At 42.3% G+C, this 19,411-nt stretch overlaps 1 protein-coding gene across 3 annotated transcripts in view; it reads right to left on the reverse strand.

Moving 5' to 3' along the window:
- DPH5 (diphthamide biosynthesis 5) overlaps window positions 1–19,397 on the reverse strand; it is a 25,935-nt gene extending 6,538 nt beyond the window's left edge. For 2 of the 3 annotated variants that reach the window (XR_004843134.1, XM_035902837.1), the window contains exons 1-5: window positions 19,150–19,397; window positions 16,156–16,280; window positions 12,747–12,855; window positions 2,483–2,603; window positions 366–405 (exon numbers count right to left, since the gene is read on the reverse strand). Coding sequence is in view for 2 of the 3 variants with exons in the window: in XM_035902837.1 (XP_035758730.1) it covers window positions 366–405; window positions 2,483–2,603; window positions 12,747–12,855; window positions 16,156–16,280; window positions 19,150–19,185 (431 nt within the window). In the remaining variant the exon portion in view is untranslated. The remainder of the gene's footprint in view (window positions 1–365; window positions 406–2,482; window positions 2,604–12,746; window positions 12,856–16,155; window positions 16,281–19,149) is intronic. The other variant, XM_035902838.1, reaches the window with a different exon arrangement.
- Window positions 19,398–19,411: the final 14 nt, after the last annotated feature.

A 19,411-nucleotide genomic window follows, 5' to 3' on the forward strand; every position in this document is an offset into this window, starting at 1 on the left:
ACACCACTCTTTCAGCTATTAATCTATTTCAGGGTGGGCCAGAACAGTAGTAAAACAATGCATCACTTGCCAAGCGGAAAGCTTACCCCGTTCTGAGTTGGTGCTTCTCACAGAAACAGTTAAAAAGAAGATTATGCTGTGCTGCAAGTTCATTCAGTTGCTGCAAATAAAGCCAGGGCCCATTGTAACAAACAGAGAAGTTCTGCTCCTTGTAAGAAGCCAAAGAGCGTGGCCCCAGAGGGGTACCAGAGGAGAAGGCAGGTAAGCTCAGTATGCGACTACGGGCAAGGACCTTTGTTCCCTGGAGCAAACCCCCTCTGTAAATACACCGTGTGTTTCTGTAGATTTTCAAAATGGTGACTCACTTCATGAGGTTCTCCAGAGACTGCTCCTTCACTTTAATATCTGTAGAACAAGGCAGATATTAAAACGCAGGTTCCCAACAAACTTCCAACTTACTCTTCTATGTAGGTAAAGCTTAACTTAACTAGCGGGTTCTATAAGCATTACAACGACATGTTAGCTATTACAGGAGAAAGGAATAGAGATTACATTCTCCTGTTTCATGGGTTAATTAATCACAAAGCATTGTGATTGTATTGCATGTGATTTCACCCAAAGACAGGGCAAGTTTCTCCGGTTTCAGAGCAACACAGATGAACAGAAGCACGGCTCAGGCTGCAGAGAGCAGGCACGTTCACCATGGGCCAGCTGAACGCCAGCATGTGTAAGCACGCCAGGGTATTGGCACTGCTGCTGAACGAGGACATCGTGGTCACCAAAGGTAGAACAGCATGACTGATCGACAGCGATTACATCACTGCCATGCAGGAACCTGACTTTCGTTAGCACTTCCTTCCTGTCCCAATCAAAATTTAGAACAATCTTCTGTTGGGGGAAAAAAAAAAGGAATTTGGGCAAAAATGAGGAAGAGAAAGGGTCAGGTAAGACTCTGCACATCTGCAGTTTTAAGAAACTCTTAACTGACCACAGTCTCTCCAAGGGGTGACTGAACCTTACCTGTATCCAAATACCAAACTATTATCGTACTGAAAGCTGGATACATTTTTAATCCCGTTTTTTAAAAAAAGTATTGCTTGAGTTACACAATCAGCTCCTAAACCAAAGTGACTCTGAAGACAGGGGTTTAAAACACAAAGCGGCCAGACTAGGAGGGCACAGCTTGTGTCTGTGAAGTCCTTTTGAATTCCCAAGTTTATCAGCTCTCGCCTTTGTATGTCTCATTTGCCCCCCTGCTAATCTAGCCTAGCTGGCTCAACAATCAATGCATAGACCGGAATGACCACGTGGCATTTAGGGAGCCGTTCATTTGGAAATGGGACGTTTTCAGCCCTGACCTAGAATTAGGTGCAGGTACCAGAACTGTCCCAGAAAATTCAGTTTTACTGCTTCAAAATTTTTACCTTCTCACTACCGCATAAAAAAAAATTAAACGTAAAAAGGGGAATTGTAGAAATTATTATGCAAAATATCTAAAGAATACTTTGTTTTATTGTATTATAGTTGTAAGAATCCTTGCTTAAAACACTTGCGGAGTCATCCTTCTTCAAAACGAATCACCCCAAGTCTGATTTTTAGCCAGTTTTGAAAACAAACTTTCAAGGCATTGGAAAGTTTGATGTGCAGTGATGCCTGCACATTTAAATTGTTTCCTGCTCAGGATTCCTCCAGTTACCACAGAATTTGTTTTTACTTAAAATATTAATTTATTTAGCATTGAGAGATCCCAACTGTGCCTGAAAGATGGTACAGGAAGGTATGTAATCTATATCAATATGCAAGTGCCTCATAGTTTATTTGCAGGCAGCTCCATCATCTTTAAGGGGCTACCTGGACTAGTGGAGCGACTCAGAAAGCGGCTTTCAGCCGAGGATTTGTGGGTGGATGGAGATCAGGCGGTGGGGTGGGAGCAGCATCCCCTTCCAGCTCCACGACCAGCGGGGATTTTTTACAGCACTGAAGCTTCTCACCTGACAATCACCTTTTGCCAAAACATCCTTCGATGAGCTAATTTAGGAAAGGGAGTATTGCCTTACAGAACCGAGATGTGGTTAAATGCGCGATGTGGCTCCCCAGAAAGCCAAATGTGTTGTGCTCTAACCTAATTAAGTCCGTAAAAGATAGCTGCTCGTCACTGCGATCTGGTTTGGATCTACCTTAAAATCACACTGATCTTTAGAGCAAATACGGGCCTCCTGCTCCCATTTCACTTCTACAAAGGCACAATTTCTTACAGATTTTCTGAAGAGAAATTAAGAAATTCCTGGCTGCTGTAGCAAGAGCAATAGCTGCACTGACCCTAAGTACACGTAGGCTAACGTTCCCATTTTTGGTATATTTTCAAAGATATCCGTTAGTGAAGAACATTTGTTTACTCGCAGACTTCATCTCATGCCCATCACTATTGTTTCTGGACACGGCGGACGATGGTAGCTAAGGAACCGGGGTAGCTGCTGCTTACCAAGTAAGCACAGTGTGTGCATTCCATTCTGCCTGTTCCTCTCGATCTTGTCAAAAAAGCTCTCTGGCTTCCACGTATCTGTCCAGAAAACTATAGAAACCGTCTCTCCAAAATTGTACAGCTGTAAAACAAAGCAAATGCAGTAACACACACATACAGAATGAGAAAACACAAGTAGTAGAGCATACAAGAAAATGCTATGAAAAACACAAACAATTGAAAAGTCCCGAGCCTCGTGAAGACAGAAGTTTCACACCACTGGGAGAGCGCTCTCCTGTGAGATGCTTAAGTTTGCTCTTTCATAAATGCACAACAAAAGATGGCATTAGAAGAAATGCTTCCTTTTAAAAACGCTGCCCTGGGCTCCCCTCTCTCTCTTGACGAGTTCTAGTGCGTTCCTTTGCATGCCCTCCTTTCTTTTTTACAAAATCCATAACTACGGAACTGGTTTTTCTTCTCCATAATAGAGATGTGCTCTTGTTCTTTCCCCCTCCAAACAGGAAAGCATGTTAAAGCACAATTAATGAACTACCTGTGAGGTTTCTATCTACCTCTGCATTCCCCCCTTGCAATGCATATTAACGAACTTTCAACCTACCTTCTGTTCTTTGTTACTTCATTCTGAAGCCCTTTTAACGGCAAAACTGTGTAAGACTAGCACAAAAATGAGTAATTATTTCTTACTTTGGCTAAAGCAAGGCAGCTTCTAATAATGTCGTAATCCTTATGATGTTTTGATTCCACTGATACAGTAGTATTTGTATTAAACCAGCACTTTCCTGCAGTTGAAAGCTGTACCATGCAGGGGGAAGTGACAGTCTAACCAGACGGGGGACATCAAGATCTGAAGACAGGGACAGATTGTGCACAAAGCAGAGAGGTGCAACAATTTTTAGGCACATAAGGAAGAAGAATATGGCTAGCGGACCCTGTGTCAAACGTACTCACTGATTTTATTCTCAATCTTAACACTACTTTTTACTGTATATCCCAAATCTCTGTGAAGATGTTTGAAGCCATCGTCTTGCCAATCCTTTCCAGTGATGCAAAAGGGAAAGCCATATGTAGCCGCAGGCAGCGTTTGGCTTGGACGTTTCTGTAACCAACTTGAAAAAGGGCAAAACCACGCATCAATTTGGGGCAATTCAGGTCTGGAACGGGGCCGTCCCAGATGGATTTTACAGCTTTCCAATATTCTGTCTGCTCAGGCCCAGCAGAGAAATGACGGCCGTACAGGCCAACCTCCCTGTAAACCTGGAAGGAAAACCTGCTTTTCCAAGCTCGCTGCAGGAGTCACCTTGTGGGCTGTGAGCAGGGAAGAGGACCCTGCGTAGAATTCTGCAGCTCTGGCAGCTCCGTGCCATCTGGGGATTCCCCTAGACACACTTATTTTACTGTGGCATTAGGTTGCGGTTTTAACTCCTTTACGCTGGCAGAGCAGAATTTGAATCAAATCAGAAACATGTTTGTTTTCAAGGGACCAAAAGCTCAAATTTTAACCATTCATGCTGATAGGAAGAGTGTTTATTCAAAGATTCCTGGAATATTACTGAAAACATTTCCTCTTTTAAATATTTCATTCTAGCACACGGACAAGAACACACAGCGTACATTTCACAACCTAAAGGTTCTTCCAGTAAACTAAATATAGGTGGAACCAAAGGAATTGCTCCTGATGTAACTTGTTAACTATTTCAAGGCTGTCTTCTAGAAAAAGAAAAAAACCAAGCTGTGTTTTGCCTATTTTTCATGTGGCTAGCTAGAACTCTTTTCCATTTTGTACAAAATCTGAAGAAAAACTATTAGAGCAAGGGGTTTCTCTTTCTCCCTTTCACTGTGAGAGCACCTGGGAGCAAGTTAGCCTTCATCTCGCCAGTAGTGTACCTTCAGTCACCAACCACCGCCGACGTGTCTGGCACCAACCTGACTAAGTGGCTTACCATCTGCCACCCGAAAGCCACCGCAGGCATTTCCCAAAGGCAGAAGCCCTCGTTCAGCGCAGAAAATGGCCTCAATTAACCTCAAATCCTATCCCAGTCCCTTTGGCATTTTGATAACCTGACGGAGAGAACCTTCCACTGCTGCCTTTTAGCAAAGAAAGGGGTGTGCAGAAATGGGCAAAATGTTGCTATCTGGTATTTTGTTGGGAACCAGATCTTCTAAACCATTCCACCTCATATTAAAAACAAGTTGGGCTTTCAGCTTTATACCCTGCAGCACTTGTTCTGACTGTGATTTTTCTCTTTTCCATTGATCATTACAAAGATTCTCCATCACCTTTGCCAGCAAGAAGTTAAGCAAGTTATCCTTTTTGTGCAAGCACTGCCAGTCAGATTTGCTGAATCTGTCCTTTGTTTACCAGGTTTTGCATTAAAACTGAAGTCTGAACATCTACAAAGAATAAAACATTTTTGTCAGACATGGCCTGTCTAGTCAGGAGAGGTAACTTCAGAATATCTTCACGAAGTATTGGTATCACAGAAAGCTGTACTTACAGTCTCACAAAGCCACGCTTGTTTTCTCAGCACCTGGACAGTACAGAAGTAGTTTTGACACCAACAAGATGAACGGGGCATATTTTATTAACCTTCTAGAAATGCCTTTGCAACTTACACCTCTCTTCTAACTAAACTTCTAAGGAATAGATTTCCTAGCATTAATGCATACGTATTTTTACTTTAAATTAAAGAGGGGGAAAATACGACTTTGGAAACTTCCTGGTACACCAACAACCTAGGAATGCTGTGGAACTGAAGCAGTAAATGGATACCCCTACTGTGCTTGACTACTTGTAACCAGTTACTTTACGAGCACTTCTACAGACACAAACAAGTGTTTCTTTCTCATCCGGCATTTGATCTCTGCAGACGTGTGACATTTATGCAAACACAGGCACTGCTCTGCCACTACAGCAAGCCTGCGTTAAAGAAGCAACACATAACTGTATCACAACTTACATTTTTAACTCTCCCCCTGTACCTTCTGCAGGTTCAATTTGTTCCTAGTACAGCTTCCTGTGCTGCGTTCTAATTTCTACCTCTTGAAATCCAGCATGAAAGCACACTGACAAGAAAAGCCTTGCTGCAGAAAGAGCAATAAATACCAAAAATTCTACCACTATTGTAAGGATTAAGCAGTTACAGGGCACAGCGGGTCCACTAGAGCCAGGACCCACTGAAATTAAAAAAAGATTCTTTCCACCAACCATAAAAGACTAAACAGGGCCCCAAAATACCAGAAATCATGCTTGTCGTTGGGATAAAACTGTGACACGTGTTCGTTAACCAAGGTGTATTACAACACAACTAAGGATTAATGTTATGCTTTGAGATTGTTAAGAAGTTGTTTAATCAGACAATGCAGCCGCTCTCTGTATTTTCAGTGAAACGATGGTGCTGTACGGTTGCTGGCACAGCTTTAAAGAGAGGCAAGAGCAAATGAAGTTTCAACTGCAGTCTTCGGTCTGCCGCCACTCTACATTAAGCAGCCAGGGTTTAGGAGCGGGCAAGATCTGTTCTGTACAAGCTAAAAACATCTCAAGCATCACACTTGCACTAATCATCAGATTTGTTAGAGTGCCTCCATTCTGCTCAGGCACAAAAGTGCCAGAATTTCAAAGGGGCTCAGTGAAATGGCTGGACAGACATTTCGTGCTCTCAGCTTGGAAATTAACCTTCTTACCTTCTCCCTAACGCTCAAAACCTTCACAAAAAAATTTCAAAAGGTCATTTTGAAAGACCTCAGTCTTTGGAAATACCCCTCCCCCTCCCCCCACCCCTGCCCGAGTAGTAATTGGCTTAAGCAAAGCTTTGTGCACTGAAATTTTGCAATGCAATAGCTGAAGTCAGGAAAGGAAGGCAGAACTCTCCACTCCGAGGCAACGCTCTGCCCGCTGGAGTTTTCTGCCTCTCACAAAATACTGCAGAAAGCTGTTCTTCAACTCGTACTTTCATCACCTCAGAACAAGCTGTGACTTCCTATTTTATTTACACACATAATATGAAAGAATGACAGCTTCTGGTACCGAGGTGCCTGCTTCCAGTTAGTATTTTTAACCCTTCTGTTAATGATATTTCTTATTTTACTTGTTGTGTATTTAAGCAGAATTGATTGCTAATTGAGCGGCCAGAATGAACTATGAGAGAAAAAGTGCTGTACCGGGGTCTCTAGCTTGGAAAGCCTGCGTGCAGGTGAAACTTCAATGAAATTACTGAACAGCTTCGTTAATGGCCAGGCTGAATGACATCAGACACCTGCAGCTGTCCACAGCAACAGTCCTCACTTAAAATACTGGTGTGGCTAATCACCACAAAAATATAGGGCACGAAAAGAAGGAACAAGCTGAGACTAAATAGGGAAATTAAAAAAGGAAGATCCCCCATCCCTGCTAAAAAGTACTAAAGCAAGCAGGAGAGAAGATGCGAGATAATATTAAAGGTCAGTGGGGCAACAGCTGCAGAGAAACCAAGAAGTAAACATTTCAAAATGCAGACATTTATTTTTACAGCATCTTTCCCAGAACTACTGCTGTATCAGCTGCAATGGTGACAAAGCAATTCTTCACTTAGGAGCCCACCTCCCTTCCTAAAATTTCAAACAGCTTCAGAACTGGGCACATATGGCAGGGGAAGAGGGTACAAAGGAGTCTTTACCATTTCATTTTCAGACCTGGCACCTGCATACACCGACAGATGCCTGTAGACCCTGTAGGACCAAAATGCTGCTCAGCTACGTGCTGGTCAGGGGTTACACTGCTGGTAATGCTCACAGGACAGGCGTGTTCTGCAAACGAAGGTGCTGCACAGCCTGATCACATCCCACCGACAGGCACCAGGAGGCTTTTTCTCCTAAGGCTATTCCTCCCTGGAACATGGAGACCAGAGAGCACCTTGGATTATCCCAGGTTGCCTCTTGACAAATCCCACTGAACGTACACAAAGAAGCTAAGACATGTTTTGTTATCCTCGTCACAAGAGTTTTGATGCGATGCTGTGCAACGTTCATCCTCAAAAAAAGGAACCTAACAAGTCAGATTTTTCCCCTTATCCTCTGTAACCAGTTAACAACCCTTCAGACCATATACATCAGATTAAAGGGCTCCTACTGTTCTCTATATTGTATGTTGTTGCCAGAGAATAGCTCAGGAAGTAGGACAGTCATCAACAAAGAGGCAGCAAGAATCAATCAAGCTTCATTTTTGCTTATATTTGGTCAATATGAAACAACCACAAGCCCAGTGCTAGCCCTTTGCATTATCTCATTTAATACCACAGACCTTTAGCAACTTTGAATGCCTCTCATGAGAACCTTCACATGAAATGGAAAGCTTTTACCCTTCACACGCACAGGGCTATGACTCCTTTTTGTACTGCAAGCCAAGAGGTTGGCTCAGCTGTCCCCAAACCCTCCAGTCCCCTTAGCACATGCCAGAGAGAAAGGAACTGTGAAGACAAGGATGTTTCCTGAGGGAAGCCCACTCACACATAATTGCAGTCTTCAGGAGGCAGCTGAGACAAATCACATAAAAGCAGCTGAAGGGAAGAACACATTTTTCTCTTGGCTAGCTCCTGTATCAGCGCTTTGGAAACAGCCACTCCCCAAACAGAACAGAATTCAGCTATCAGAAGACTCAGAAACTCCAAGCAAACTTGAACAGGATGGGACTTTCCCTCCAAGGTAACACCACCTTATCTTTAATAACCTCCTAAGACTCTTCCCAGCAATATCAATCAATGACTCCTTCCCACCCTGGTCACCTGGTTACTAATCCAAAACGAAAAGACCTAAATAGAGAAAAAGAATCTGTTCTGATTAAATGGATGTTTCTGGGTCATGTTTGCTGGTGACAAATGGCACCAAGTTGAACAGCAATTCTGAGTAATGAAGTAGTGTGACTAGCACTGATTTAACCTTTAATTGGTTTGAGCAACAAATGCCAACTTCTGAAAGTCTCAGAAGCTGGTAGTGAGAAAACCAAACCGTGATGGAAAACAGTTCTAACTGTCAATGAATAAAAACCATTTTGCTTAGAGCCCCTCCTAGTAGAGCAAAGGGTATTTTTGAAGATTAGGGCACAGAGAGAGGGTGGAACTCAGAGGTTCCGCTCCTGCAGTTACTACAGGTTTTCTATTTGACTATGAGCACAGCAAGTAATCACAGCATCTTTCAGCTTCCTTATCTGTAAGTAATATTTTTCTGCTTGACACTGAAAACGTACTCACCTGTTCAGTAAAGACTCAGAAATAACATAGCAAACGCTGCTTTTGCCTTTAAGTGATCAGCAAAAAGACAACAGTTTTATAACTGTAATGGTCTGACAAGAATTAACTGGACTGCCAACAAATATATTGAGATGAGTCACTGAAAGAAACGTGGGGACATGCAGATGTTTGTTCTGAAGCTATTCAGGTGGAAAGTGGGTATGTCTCAAAAGAAAGGGAGGTCTTTGCCACGACATGTTTTTTTCCTAGCTACCCTACCGAAATATAAAGTGCTTTCAAAGCTAGCAACACAACTCTTCCAGATATGAGCGGCTCATTTCAGTCTTTTGTCTCATCCCATGGCTTGCCCCCAGCTTTGCCCTTTAGTTCTCAGACCTCTTTTTTTACAGTAATGCCATTATCTCGGGCCATTTCAAGGTGCATCGTTCCTTCACGTGTGTCACAGGTCAGCACGACGCAGAATTTGACCATCCGTACTGCTACCTCAAAGATACGTTACCAGAACTGGCTCAGAGAGAATCCTGTCCTGAGAGCACTGCTCTGGCCGGTGACCTTCCCAAACTAGCCCATCTGTCATGCAGCTAATGAGGAAGGAAGGAAAGACGTGTAACTTAGAGATCTTGAGTTTTCTGCCTCTCTATTCGAGGGCTTAAAAGCCTCAGCATCAGCCCCATTCTGAAAAACTGTGTGTGGGTACCGATAAAGCCATGGAAGTCAGGCGAGGCTCTCTCTTTGTTTTCAACTTGCAACGCTGGATCCTAGTCGGACAGAGACACGGCAATGTCTTGCTCACAGTGTAGCTGAGCAGTGGTAGAACAGAGGTAAGCCTGTTACCTACAATACTGAACTTTCCAAAGCTACGGAACTACAGTGCAGCTGCTGGCAAGGAAAGCTGAACTGTCTCATTAGTTACCACCCTCTAGAAGTCCTCTTTGAGAATTTTGGCCTTCCCCTGGGGACTTCTGTCCCCTCTCCCTGACTTCCCTGGCAGCGTGTGCAGATACCAGACTGCATGGCTTTCTTCACTGGTGGTTGTTCCCTGCTACAACCGGAGTCAGAGCGATGAACGCACCTGCATGTCAGAGTCCAGACAAGAGAGGGGAACCTGCAGAGATCATGCTAAGAGGCACTCACACACAGCCACCTTGCCCGGCTTCTCCCCCGTGGCCATATTCATTTGTTTTTGAGGGAAAAGATATTCTTCAGCCTTGGAAAAACAAATTTGACACAGTGAAGCACAGCAAGAACAGCGTAAAAGAGGGAGCCACAGCAAGTCATAGAGTCTTATGCCCAGTCAGACTGATACTTTGCTAAGTTGTATTATCTCCTGCTTTCAAGAGCTATTAGCTCATTGTATCAATCTGTGAGAGTTTCCTAGAAGTTCAAAAAGTTTAATTTTCAAAACTAAGAAACCCCCCCAACCTGTTCTTTGTCTAAATACAATCTTCCCCTGTGCAGCCTTCAAAACAGCTGCACTGATTCTGCTAAATGGGCATGACAGTGGGAAAAAAATAGTATTTGAAAATAGATATTCACCCTCCTTTACAATTTGGCAAGAAATATATCTATGAATCGAAGGTGACAAACGATCACTAATGCTCCATTGACTTCGGTAACTCACTACTGTACAGGAAAACTGCACAACTACCAGAATGTTGCTGGCTGCACAGAAACATTGCTGTGATGACCAGAGACATGTTCTTTTGTGAACAGGCTGGGCTGTAGCTGTATTTACTGAGGGCCTAATCAGCAGTTACAGCTCACTACGCACATGGCTTTCAGAACAGCGTATAAAGGTGTTTCCTGTTTTTCTCTGCTAAGAAAGAAAGAGGTTTTCTATCACAATCAGATTAAAACAAGAAAAAAAGCCAAGCCTTTTCTGTGGTAAAGCAAAAGAGGAATCCCTGCTATACTTGACAGCAACTTTTCAATTTGAGACACAGTAACTCCAATACTAAACTGATGGCAGGAGACAGCCACGAACGTGAAGACTGTTGAAAGAAAATTATAAAGTTCCAGAAAATTATAAAATCACAGGCTGCTTTTTTGCAAGATACCCCTCACTTGCTCCTTATGCCCGCAAGGAGCAGTGAAGAGTTAAACATACAGCTGGTTATAGCCTGCCCAGTAAGACAATATGATCGCCATTTCCTAAAATGCTTTATACAACAACAGGAATATTGACTTATGAGAAGGTAGCCCCTCCCAAGCCAGAATGGAAATGGGGACTAATGCCAGAGTCAATAACATCACATTTCCTTCATGGTCCGTTCCCTTCAGCATGGGATAAGGAAATAGTAAACTAATCTCCAAAACTCGGCGCATGCGAAATACCTTACGGACTGTTTGCAATATATTCCCAGTTAAGTTTTCTGCTCTTGGTTTTTCAATTCACCCAGAAGCTCTGCGCTCCTCCTTCCTGTGCCTAGCTGGAGCTGTGGGGGAAGCAAACTTTCAGAAAACTGTTCTCTTTGGGAATACGAGCCTTGCATCATCCTTCCTAACAAACGTAAAAGAACAGTAAAAAGATAGCGGGTAGTAGAAACTACTTGTCAACAGCCTGACAGCAGAAGCAAACTTTGCATCACCACGAAGCCAAAAGGGGAAAGGGTGAGCCCCAGCCTCAACTCTTGTGTTACCCGCCCCAGTAAGTGCAGTCATGCGGCAGCTGCCATCCGCCCGCTGTAGGTGTAGATTTTAGACACCTAGGAGCCTATTTCCTTCCTAAAAGATAATTTTGCCCAAGCCTTACAGCAATAGACAGGTATCACTAAGAAAGTGCTCACGGGAAGAATTATACAGAATGTGAATCCGGCGCTGCGTTCCCTTTAGCATTCGCATCGCGGAACAGGCGTGGCTGAACTGCCAGACCAGACAGGGCTCGCGCATTTCTAAACCATTCAGATGTGATCCAAGCCAGAGATAACACTCAACTTATTGCAACAGATTTTCTGCTGCTGGGCAGCACTGAAATAAGGTTATTGGAATTTGTAGGTGTAAACGTGAAGGTGCCAGTTGTTTGCTGCAATTAAAAAAAAGTGGTGTTCTTTTCTGTTAAGCTAGGAGGAATGCTTCTTCCTTCAGTGAGGAAAACTTATTGTTCAAACCCTCAACTCTTGTCTGTACTGCACTTACATTCCTGTGCTTGCTTTTGGTTTTGGTAAAGTGGGAGCTTTGGTTTAGGGGTTCCCGTACACAGGGAACCATTCTGAACCTTGAGAGGGCAGGTTCTGTGTTAAAGTAATGAATGAAGACAAGAGGGGGAAGCTTCAACTAATTTACGTGTGATTAGTTATGATAGATACATTTTTCATGCCGTGACATTCTTCATGCAGGAAAAGTAATAATGGACCTATACATGTGTAAAAGGAAGCAGCAACGTATTTTCCTGGGGGACACTAGACTTTTACACAGCCATTTGTTCTTCTAGTCCTTGGCTAGGCAAATCCCTTTTCTACTTTAGCCATTCAAGAAGCACAAAAACTGTCATTTGTTCTTCTAGTCCTTGGCTAGGCAAATCTCTCCTCTTGGCAGATGGGCAGAAAGTGAAGACAGGTCAACCTTGGAGAGAAAGAATGCATCATGTACAAGATTTTGGAATTAGTTATGATCTGAGTTGGGCATGTAGACAGGCTTGTGCATGTATTCCTTTTATGACACGACCGGCATATTTCTCAACAGGATAACAACCTAATTTAAGAATAAACTTATCAGGTGACCATCGGTAGTAGAAGGAAGCCAACATGAGCAAAGTTTTATCTGTAAAATAACTTAAATATCAAAGCCTCCTGTGGCAAAGGGAAGTAAAGAGAGCAGAGAAAAATAGAAATGTTAATATTAATTTTCACATGCGCTCACCAAAAGGGACTTTTGCTGACATGAAGCATGCTAGAAAGGAAGTGTTAACAAATTCTGACAACAGAAGCGTACAGTTGCTACAGATCTTCATACTTCAGATTGCAACATGCACTGCTACAGCAGTAGAAGTGCTCACCAATTCTAAGTTTAGCAGCTGTGGAATAGCACACATACAGAAATGTTACCTGTAATCCACAGCAGCCCACTGCATTCATTATTGAAGCATTATGAATGACCTTGTATGGAATCCCCAACTTCACTGCACGTAGTACTAAATCACTGTGCGTCGTGGCCCTGGGTAAAGAAAAGAAAGGAATTAAAGATTGACAAGACAAAGTGACTGAATGTTACTACCATTATCGTTTGTTTAGAAAGTAAAATTAAACCCTTCACAACTAGGTCAGTGCAGAGGTGCCAAAAGGGCAACAATAACTTGACTAATCCTCACGCGAAAGTAAAAACTCCAATAAGGAGTGATCTCCTCTAGCTGAAAATACAGGCATCCTTAGTACACTGTGGTTCTTTGCAGCTTTCTGGCACCATTAAAAGTATAACACCAACACAACTATTACTTTTTAAAGTCGCTTTGGCAAGTACTTGAAAAGGAAAGTTCTATTTGTCCTTTGTCTTCGGCAGGTGTCTGTTGGACAACTGTTGAACTGTAAAGGTCAATGCTATTTGGCATAGACTTCAACAAAACTCCAGCATTTCCTTACTTGCTGCACAGCCAGGCCTTCTCCCATCGGCACCAGCGCATGCCAGCAGGGCAACACACGCCAGCGAGAATTTTGAACAGAGGTAACCTGCATGCAGTACTTGGAAAAAACATCCTTAGGCTAAATCAACTTTTATCATACTTAAGCCAAATTACTCAAATTAACAATGCCTAAGTTTGAGTGATCAAGTTTGTTCTGCAATAATTATGAAAATTCTAGTTAAGCTTAGAACTGAGCTAAATTTGGCTGTGGGTCTAATGCTCAATAAACACCTTGCAGCGACTGGTGCAAGAATTTCTGGGCTTGTGGTTAACGCAATTGGGATTAGAGTTCTTTTAAAATAGTAAGTATATATAGAGACAGCAAATCTTTGAACTGCAGCAAGCTTACATATGTATCTTGCTTGCATGTATGCTCACATGCATGCTAGGCACTCCATTTTACAGATGAAATATGAAAATGCACCTACCCCTTGCCTAAACGCACCTACCCCTTGCCTAAATTCATCAAACCTGAACAATGGCCTTAGCCATCTCCTTCCCAAGATGTACCACGCATTTCTGTGTGCCATTCCAAAGAAGGAAGCAAAGACAGAGATAGCATATGCCAATCAGAACAGTTAAATAGGAAGACTGCTTTCACCCTGGCCTGGTTCAGCTACCCTAAACAGAATTCTCCTGATTTTTTAGTCAGATAATTCTGACACTGCATGTCTGACTAGCACCAATCAGCAGATCAGGTGCTTCAGACTGGAACACAAATGTGGCAGCAGCTGGCAAGGCTGGAAGGATCAATCGTTTAAAAAAGAAATCAATTTCACTGGAGGAAAAAAAACCCAGAGGAATCTGAATTTGTGAAATCAGAGACCCTGATACAAACAGGCTCCCAGACCCAGGGGAATGCAGTAAAGGGATCTAAAACACCACTTTGGTTAGTAAACAAACTATGCTCCTGCTTTCCATAAGCAAAGGTGATTTAAGAATGCCCGGTCGAAGAGAAGAGCGGACTAGTTTTATGGCCTTGTATTATTCCCTTCACGTACACAGGACAAGTAGCACTGGAGGATTTTGTGCTTATGCTAATACTGACCAAGGGATCAGCTGGCTTTATTCACTGAAATTTGCTCCAGCCAGTATTTTCTCCCAATAGATCGGTCCATAATGACTGTAGCTAAAAGCAGAAGTGCCCTGGTGAGCACTCAGCTAATACCAGCAAAGGCTTCACAGAGTCAGCCCGCGGCACTCAGAGCTACACTAGTATTTTCTGTCGCTGATACAGATTTTAAGTTTTATGGGTAGCAATAATATGAATGTTAGCACCAGGCTAGATGAAGGTGGGCTTTCCAGTACACTACTAAAATTTTCAGGCTCCTGCTAGCACATCCATAGCTGCTACCACATATGCAGATAAAAACTTGCAGTGAACAACTGTGAGAAGAACGACAGGGGCACAGCCTGTTTTATCACTTTAGCCATTAACCACCATCACCTGAGATTTCCTAAGGCTGCCAAGTACTCTTCATAATATACTGCAAATATACTTGAAACTCTATGATCAGCTGCAGTCGCATGGCTTCTATCCTCCTCCCATATGGCTTCTCTTAGGACAGAAACATTCAGTACTCTTTCCTAGTAACCTCATGAACCCCAAAGTCCTTCGGGCTCTGTGTGGGCACAGCTGTTCTAGCAGCAATATCAAGAGCTAAGCAGCAATGTATTCAAAAAAAGGGTAGTTTTCTACAATGACGTAGTATGCTAATCAGAATTGAAGTATTTTGACACTGAAACGAACGATAACTGAGTCAGATCAAGATACTGCTAAAAGTAGCAATTACATTTCAGTACATGAAGGCTGGTTTTTTTCATCTTCTGTCTTGCATCAGTCGCTGGATCAGAGCACAAGGGTACAGGTAACGTGGCCCTACGCTCAACACGAATCCTCTTTCTAATGTTAACATGCATTGAAAGTATAATTAATATTTCTGAAATACAGCATCATCTGCCCATAAGTATTCATATAATAATATTCTCTTGCCAATTCCCTTCAACCTGTATTTACATAAATTATTTGCTTTTGACAAATGTGCGCGCTGCTCCTCTTTTTCATAAACTCTCTCTATTTTTTCACTCACAAATAGGGTGCTCAGTGATTTGATTTTTCTTGTGCCCCTTTAACACTGCGGTATAAATCTTGATCCACCAGCTGGAGACTAAAAGCTCTTCTGTATGGCTTGACGTTACAGATTGATGATGCCTGACTGAAAAGACAGAAGGAGATCCTTCTGGAGAGAGAAAAAGACTATACTTTTCGGCAGGAATAAAAAGTGGAAACAAAAGGCTTAATAAACCAAAATGAGAAGGCATTTATAACGACCTAAGTGATTTTTAAAAGTAGCATATATCAAAGCAGGAGCACTGTACAACCAACAATCAGCATTCGTTCTAAAACAACTGAGCGTAAAAGCTGGAGTTTACAAGTACAAAGAGGAACTAAAAGAATACTCTCTCAAAACATAGCACATCTCTTGATTATGTGATATCCTAGGATTTCTTCTGTTATCAGGTAAAACCTGGAACAAAATATTCTCTATAAACACCAGCAGGGAGAATGAAATGGTAAGTGATTGCCAAAGGAAAGATTTATACATCCCGGAGGGTCCACATTCCTATCTGTAGGGGGTATCTGGGCAAGGAAACTCCAAAGCAAGACAAAGTGTAGACAACTGCATATATATATTTCTAATAGAATAAAAAATAAAAGTGCTTTTGGTCTGAAAGTCAGCTTCTTGATAAAGAATTACATCTATGGAGTATGGCTCCTTCCTTCTGAAAAAAAGTGATCAAGCTACAGCAATAATCAAAATGTTGCCTTGTCTTACCCAAAAGGATCACCAACAACAAGAAATGCGACATCGCAAACATCCGCTTCTTTCAAAATGCTGTCTGCTTCTTGTTCCACCATTTCTCGGTCAGCCAAAATCAATTCTTTTCCATAAAACTCTTCCTAGAAATTGGAATTAAGAAGAAACACCAAAATAAGACACTCAGGAGTGTTTTCGTAGTTCTCTGGGTGCTCGCTCAGGAACAGACAACAGACGCTGGAAAGGCCAACTTTATTGTTCCCCCGCAGCAGTCTGACCCATGTCTTAGAGAACCCTGCCTCCCCTTGCAAGAACACCTGAGCTTCCTGTAAAGCAGCTCCTGAGTTGACAACAATTAAAGTGCATTATTCTGATCCTGGTTTTTTATGCCTTCAGTGTCAGTTGAGGAGCTGCTCGGAAACAGCTCAATCAAACCCACGTACTGAAGGTGCCTGGGTGGAGCCTAAGTAGAGTTAATTTAACCGGTCATCATGTAAGGCATCCCCCCGCACAAGTCTGAGCCTAACTGCTTAGGTTAGGTGCAATACTGACATCAAACCAGATACAAATATGACACTATCTATACCACAACCTAGGGGGTTTTTTAGATTTTTTTTTTCCTTAGTACATTGTAACTAACCACATCTAAGGAATGATTTCACATTAATGCTTCACCTTCGGTTCTCTGTAAGAAATGCTTCACTATGTATACAGGCAAACAGGTATTTGATCGCATACTTCTCTCTTCTTCAGCAGCTCAGTAATCATCGTGTCTCTTTGTATGTTTTAAATGCCTTTATTTCCAAAATCAATCTCACAAGTAATAAAACTTCAGTTAGTTCTAGAACATGTTGTCTGACACACCTGTACCAAGTCATGTGTCACCACACATTTCATGTGCTCTTGACATGATTAGATAAAGGGCTTTTTCCAGGGCACAGGCCAAAAAAGGTGCTTTTGTTCTAAATAGTAATCAGAAAATTTGGGTAGTATTACAAATATTAACAAATTGATAAAACTATTAAGTCAGTTATGGTCCAGAAAGATTTTCCTCTGAGTTCTCCTGTGACTTCAGGGATAGCTCCACCTTTGCCCCCAAAGAAACGTGAATTGACAAGAGAACCACCATACTCGTAGCAAAGCAGAGCCGTGCTTCCATAAAAAAATCCACCCCATAGCTAGAGCACTAGATACCGGCCCTCTGTTTTTGGGTTCAGTTCCCTTTTCTAAAGATGACTTCCTCACCACTTTTGCCTAAGTTTCTCTGCCTCTGTAAAATGAGGCTATTATTTTCCCTGTGGAACAGACCGCAACCTGTACAGGTTCGATAGAGAGGCAACCAAATAAATGAACAAGCCGATCTTGTGTCTGTGATTCAGAACAGTTAACGGCCACCCTGGAGTACTGCTGAGGTCTGTACTAAACAAGCTACAAGGAGTCTTGACGCCCCATTTGTTTTTATGGGTATCTTACACTAGATGCACATCAGCAAGTAGTACAGCACAACAGGAGCTGATCTGTACAGCAAAGCACTTGGTGCCGAGAACTCGGTAACACCACCACATACGTTTTGGTGGGTTTACCATTGGACCAGAATAACTTTAGTCCAGTACTGTAAGCGAATGCACACTAGAGGATATCAGGCGCATTCCTGGACGTGCACCTTTCAGTTTGTTTTCATCTCATGGAATTCATTTGCATGCTTTGAGACTGCTCCACAATGAAATCAAAGCACATTAATTAGAGGATATATAAAAAGCACTCTCCTGACAAAAACTGAAATGTAGACTCTCTGGGTCCAAACAGTTCTTTCACCAAATTGAGGGGCGAAATAGATGATCAACATCAAATAACTTTTAATATATGTTTTAGGCCAAAAAGATAAACTAAGCAAGTCACGCCATTTGAATTTTGAGATCTGATTTTAAAAGCACCAGCACAGGAAGATTTCTGGAAAAGTCCCTGCAGGAAAGAATCTGTTCTTTATCTCTTGAGAGCTTTCCGTAACTTTTCACATTGCTCAGGAGAGACTGATCTTCAGATTATTAAATAAACCATTCGGCATTGTCACTTGTATGTAAACTGGGCTGTATTATCAACACTTGGTGATTAATTCCTATATTCCGACTTTGGCAGTTTCGGGTAAGACAGTATCTTTTACTTTGTTTTTATTGATCATTTCTCCCAATCACCTCATCTTTGGGACTTCAAGTTTTCCAAAAGACTTAAAACAGTAAAAACCAAAACGAATGCCCAAAAATAGCCATGCCAAAAGTATTCAGCATTTTTCTACTATTCTTTTCAGCTGGCTAGGAAACTATCAGTTTTTTGATAGCAAATAAAGATTTTGCAATGTAAAAATTTCCAAGGAATCATTTCTGGTTTTCAATTTTCCAATTATCCAACAACCAAAAAACAAAATTTTGTTTCAAATGGATTAATTTCAATACAGATTACTTCAGTGTACTGAACCCCAAAACCCAAAACAAACAGAAAACCATGGAGTATATCCTTTCAAAATACTGCAGATAAACCAGAGATGGCCCCAAATATTCCAGCCCGCCTTGTATCTGGAAACCACATAATGCTGACTACGAGCTGTAAGTCTCACGTGCTGTATGTATGCAGAGGTTTGCATACAAGTACATTATGGCTATACAGCATCCAAGACCCAGAGAGCATCTCTGTATAGTACTACACGGCTTATTCGGAGGCGAGATCCCTGTTCTGTGGGTAGGTAAGCCCTTTTTTTTTGTATTATTTCAACATTAAACTTTATCTTTCTATGACCAAGCGAACCCCTCAGAGTTATCATTTGTACACTTTTACTACTGGCTTCTTCCACAAGGTGTGTTTACTAACAAAAAGCCCCTCCGCATGCTGTTCCACAGCCCATCTCTGACTGAGCTGTGTACATTCCGGAAGCCCCAACGTGGTGAGGCAGCCTGGCCCACGAGGACACGCGGAGATGTGCGACTGTCAGTGTTATTCCCAGCAGGCACACCCCGATACCTGGGGCCGATACAGAGGTTCAAGGCTCCAAAACATGGATTGTTCTGGTACGTCTTTTGATTATTATTTTTGGTTTTGAACAGATCGGACATTTTTCTAACCAAGTTCTCCAATATTTCAGGATTTCCACACATCGCTAGAACGGGAGATGGAAATTGGCATCAGTAGCTGTAGGAAGGAACGTTTTCTTTTCGTTCCGGTCTTCTCACGTGGTAGCGAAATGGTTTCTCCTACAAAACACAGCATGTGAAGGCCACGGACG

The sequence above is a fragment of the Egretta garzetta genome, unplaced genomic scaffold, assembly GCF_000687185.1.
Source record: "Egretta garzetta isolate BGI_Z169 unplaced genomic scaffold, ASM68718v1 scaffold149, whole genome shotgun sequence".
Lineage (NCBI taxonomy): Eukaryota > Metazoa > Chordata > Aves > Pelecaniformes > Ardeidae > Egretta > Egretta garzetta.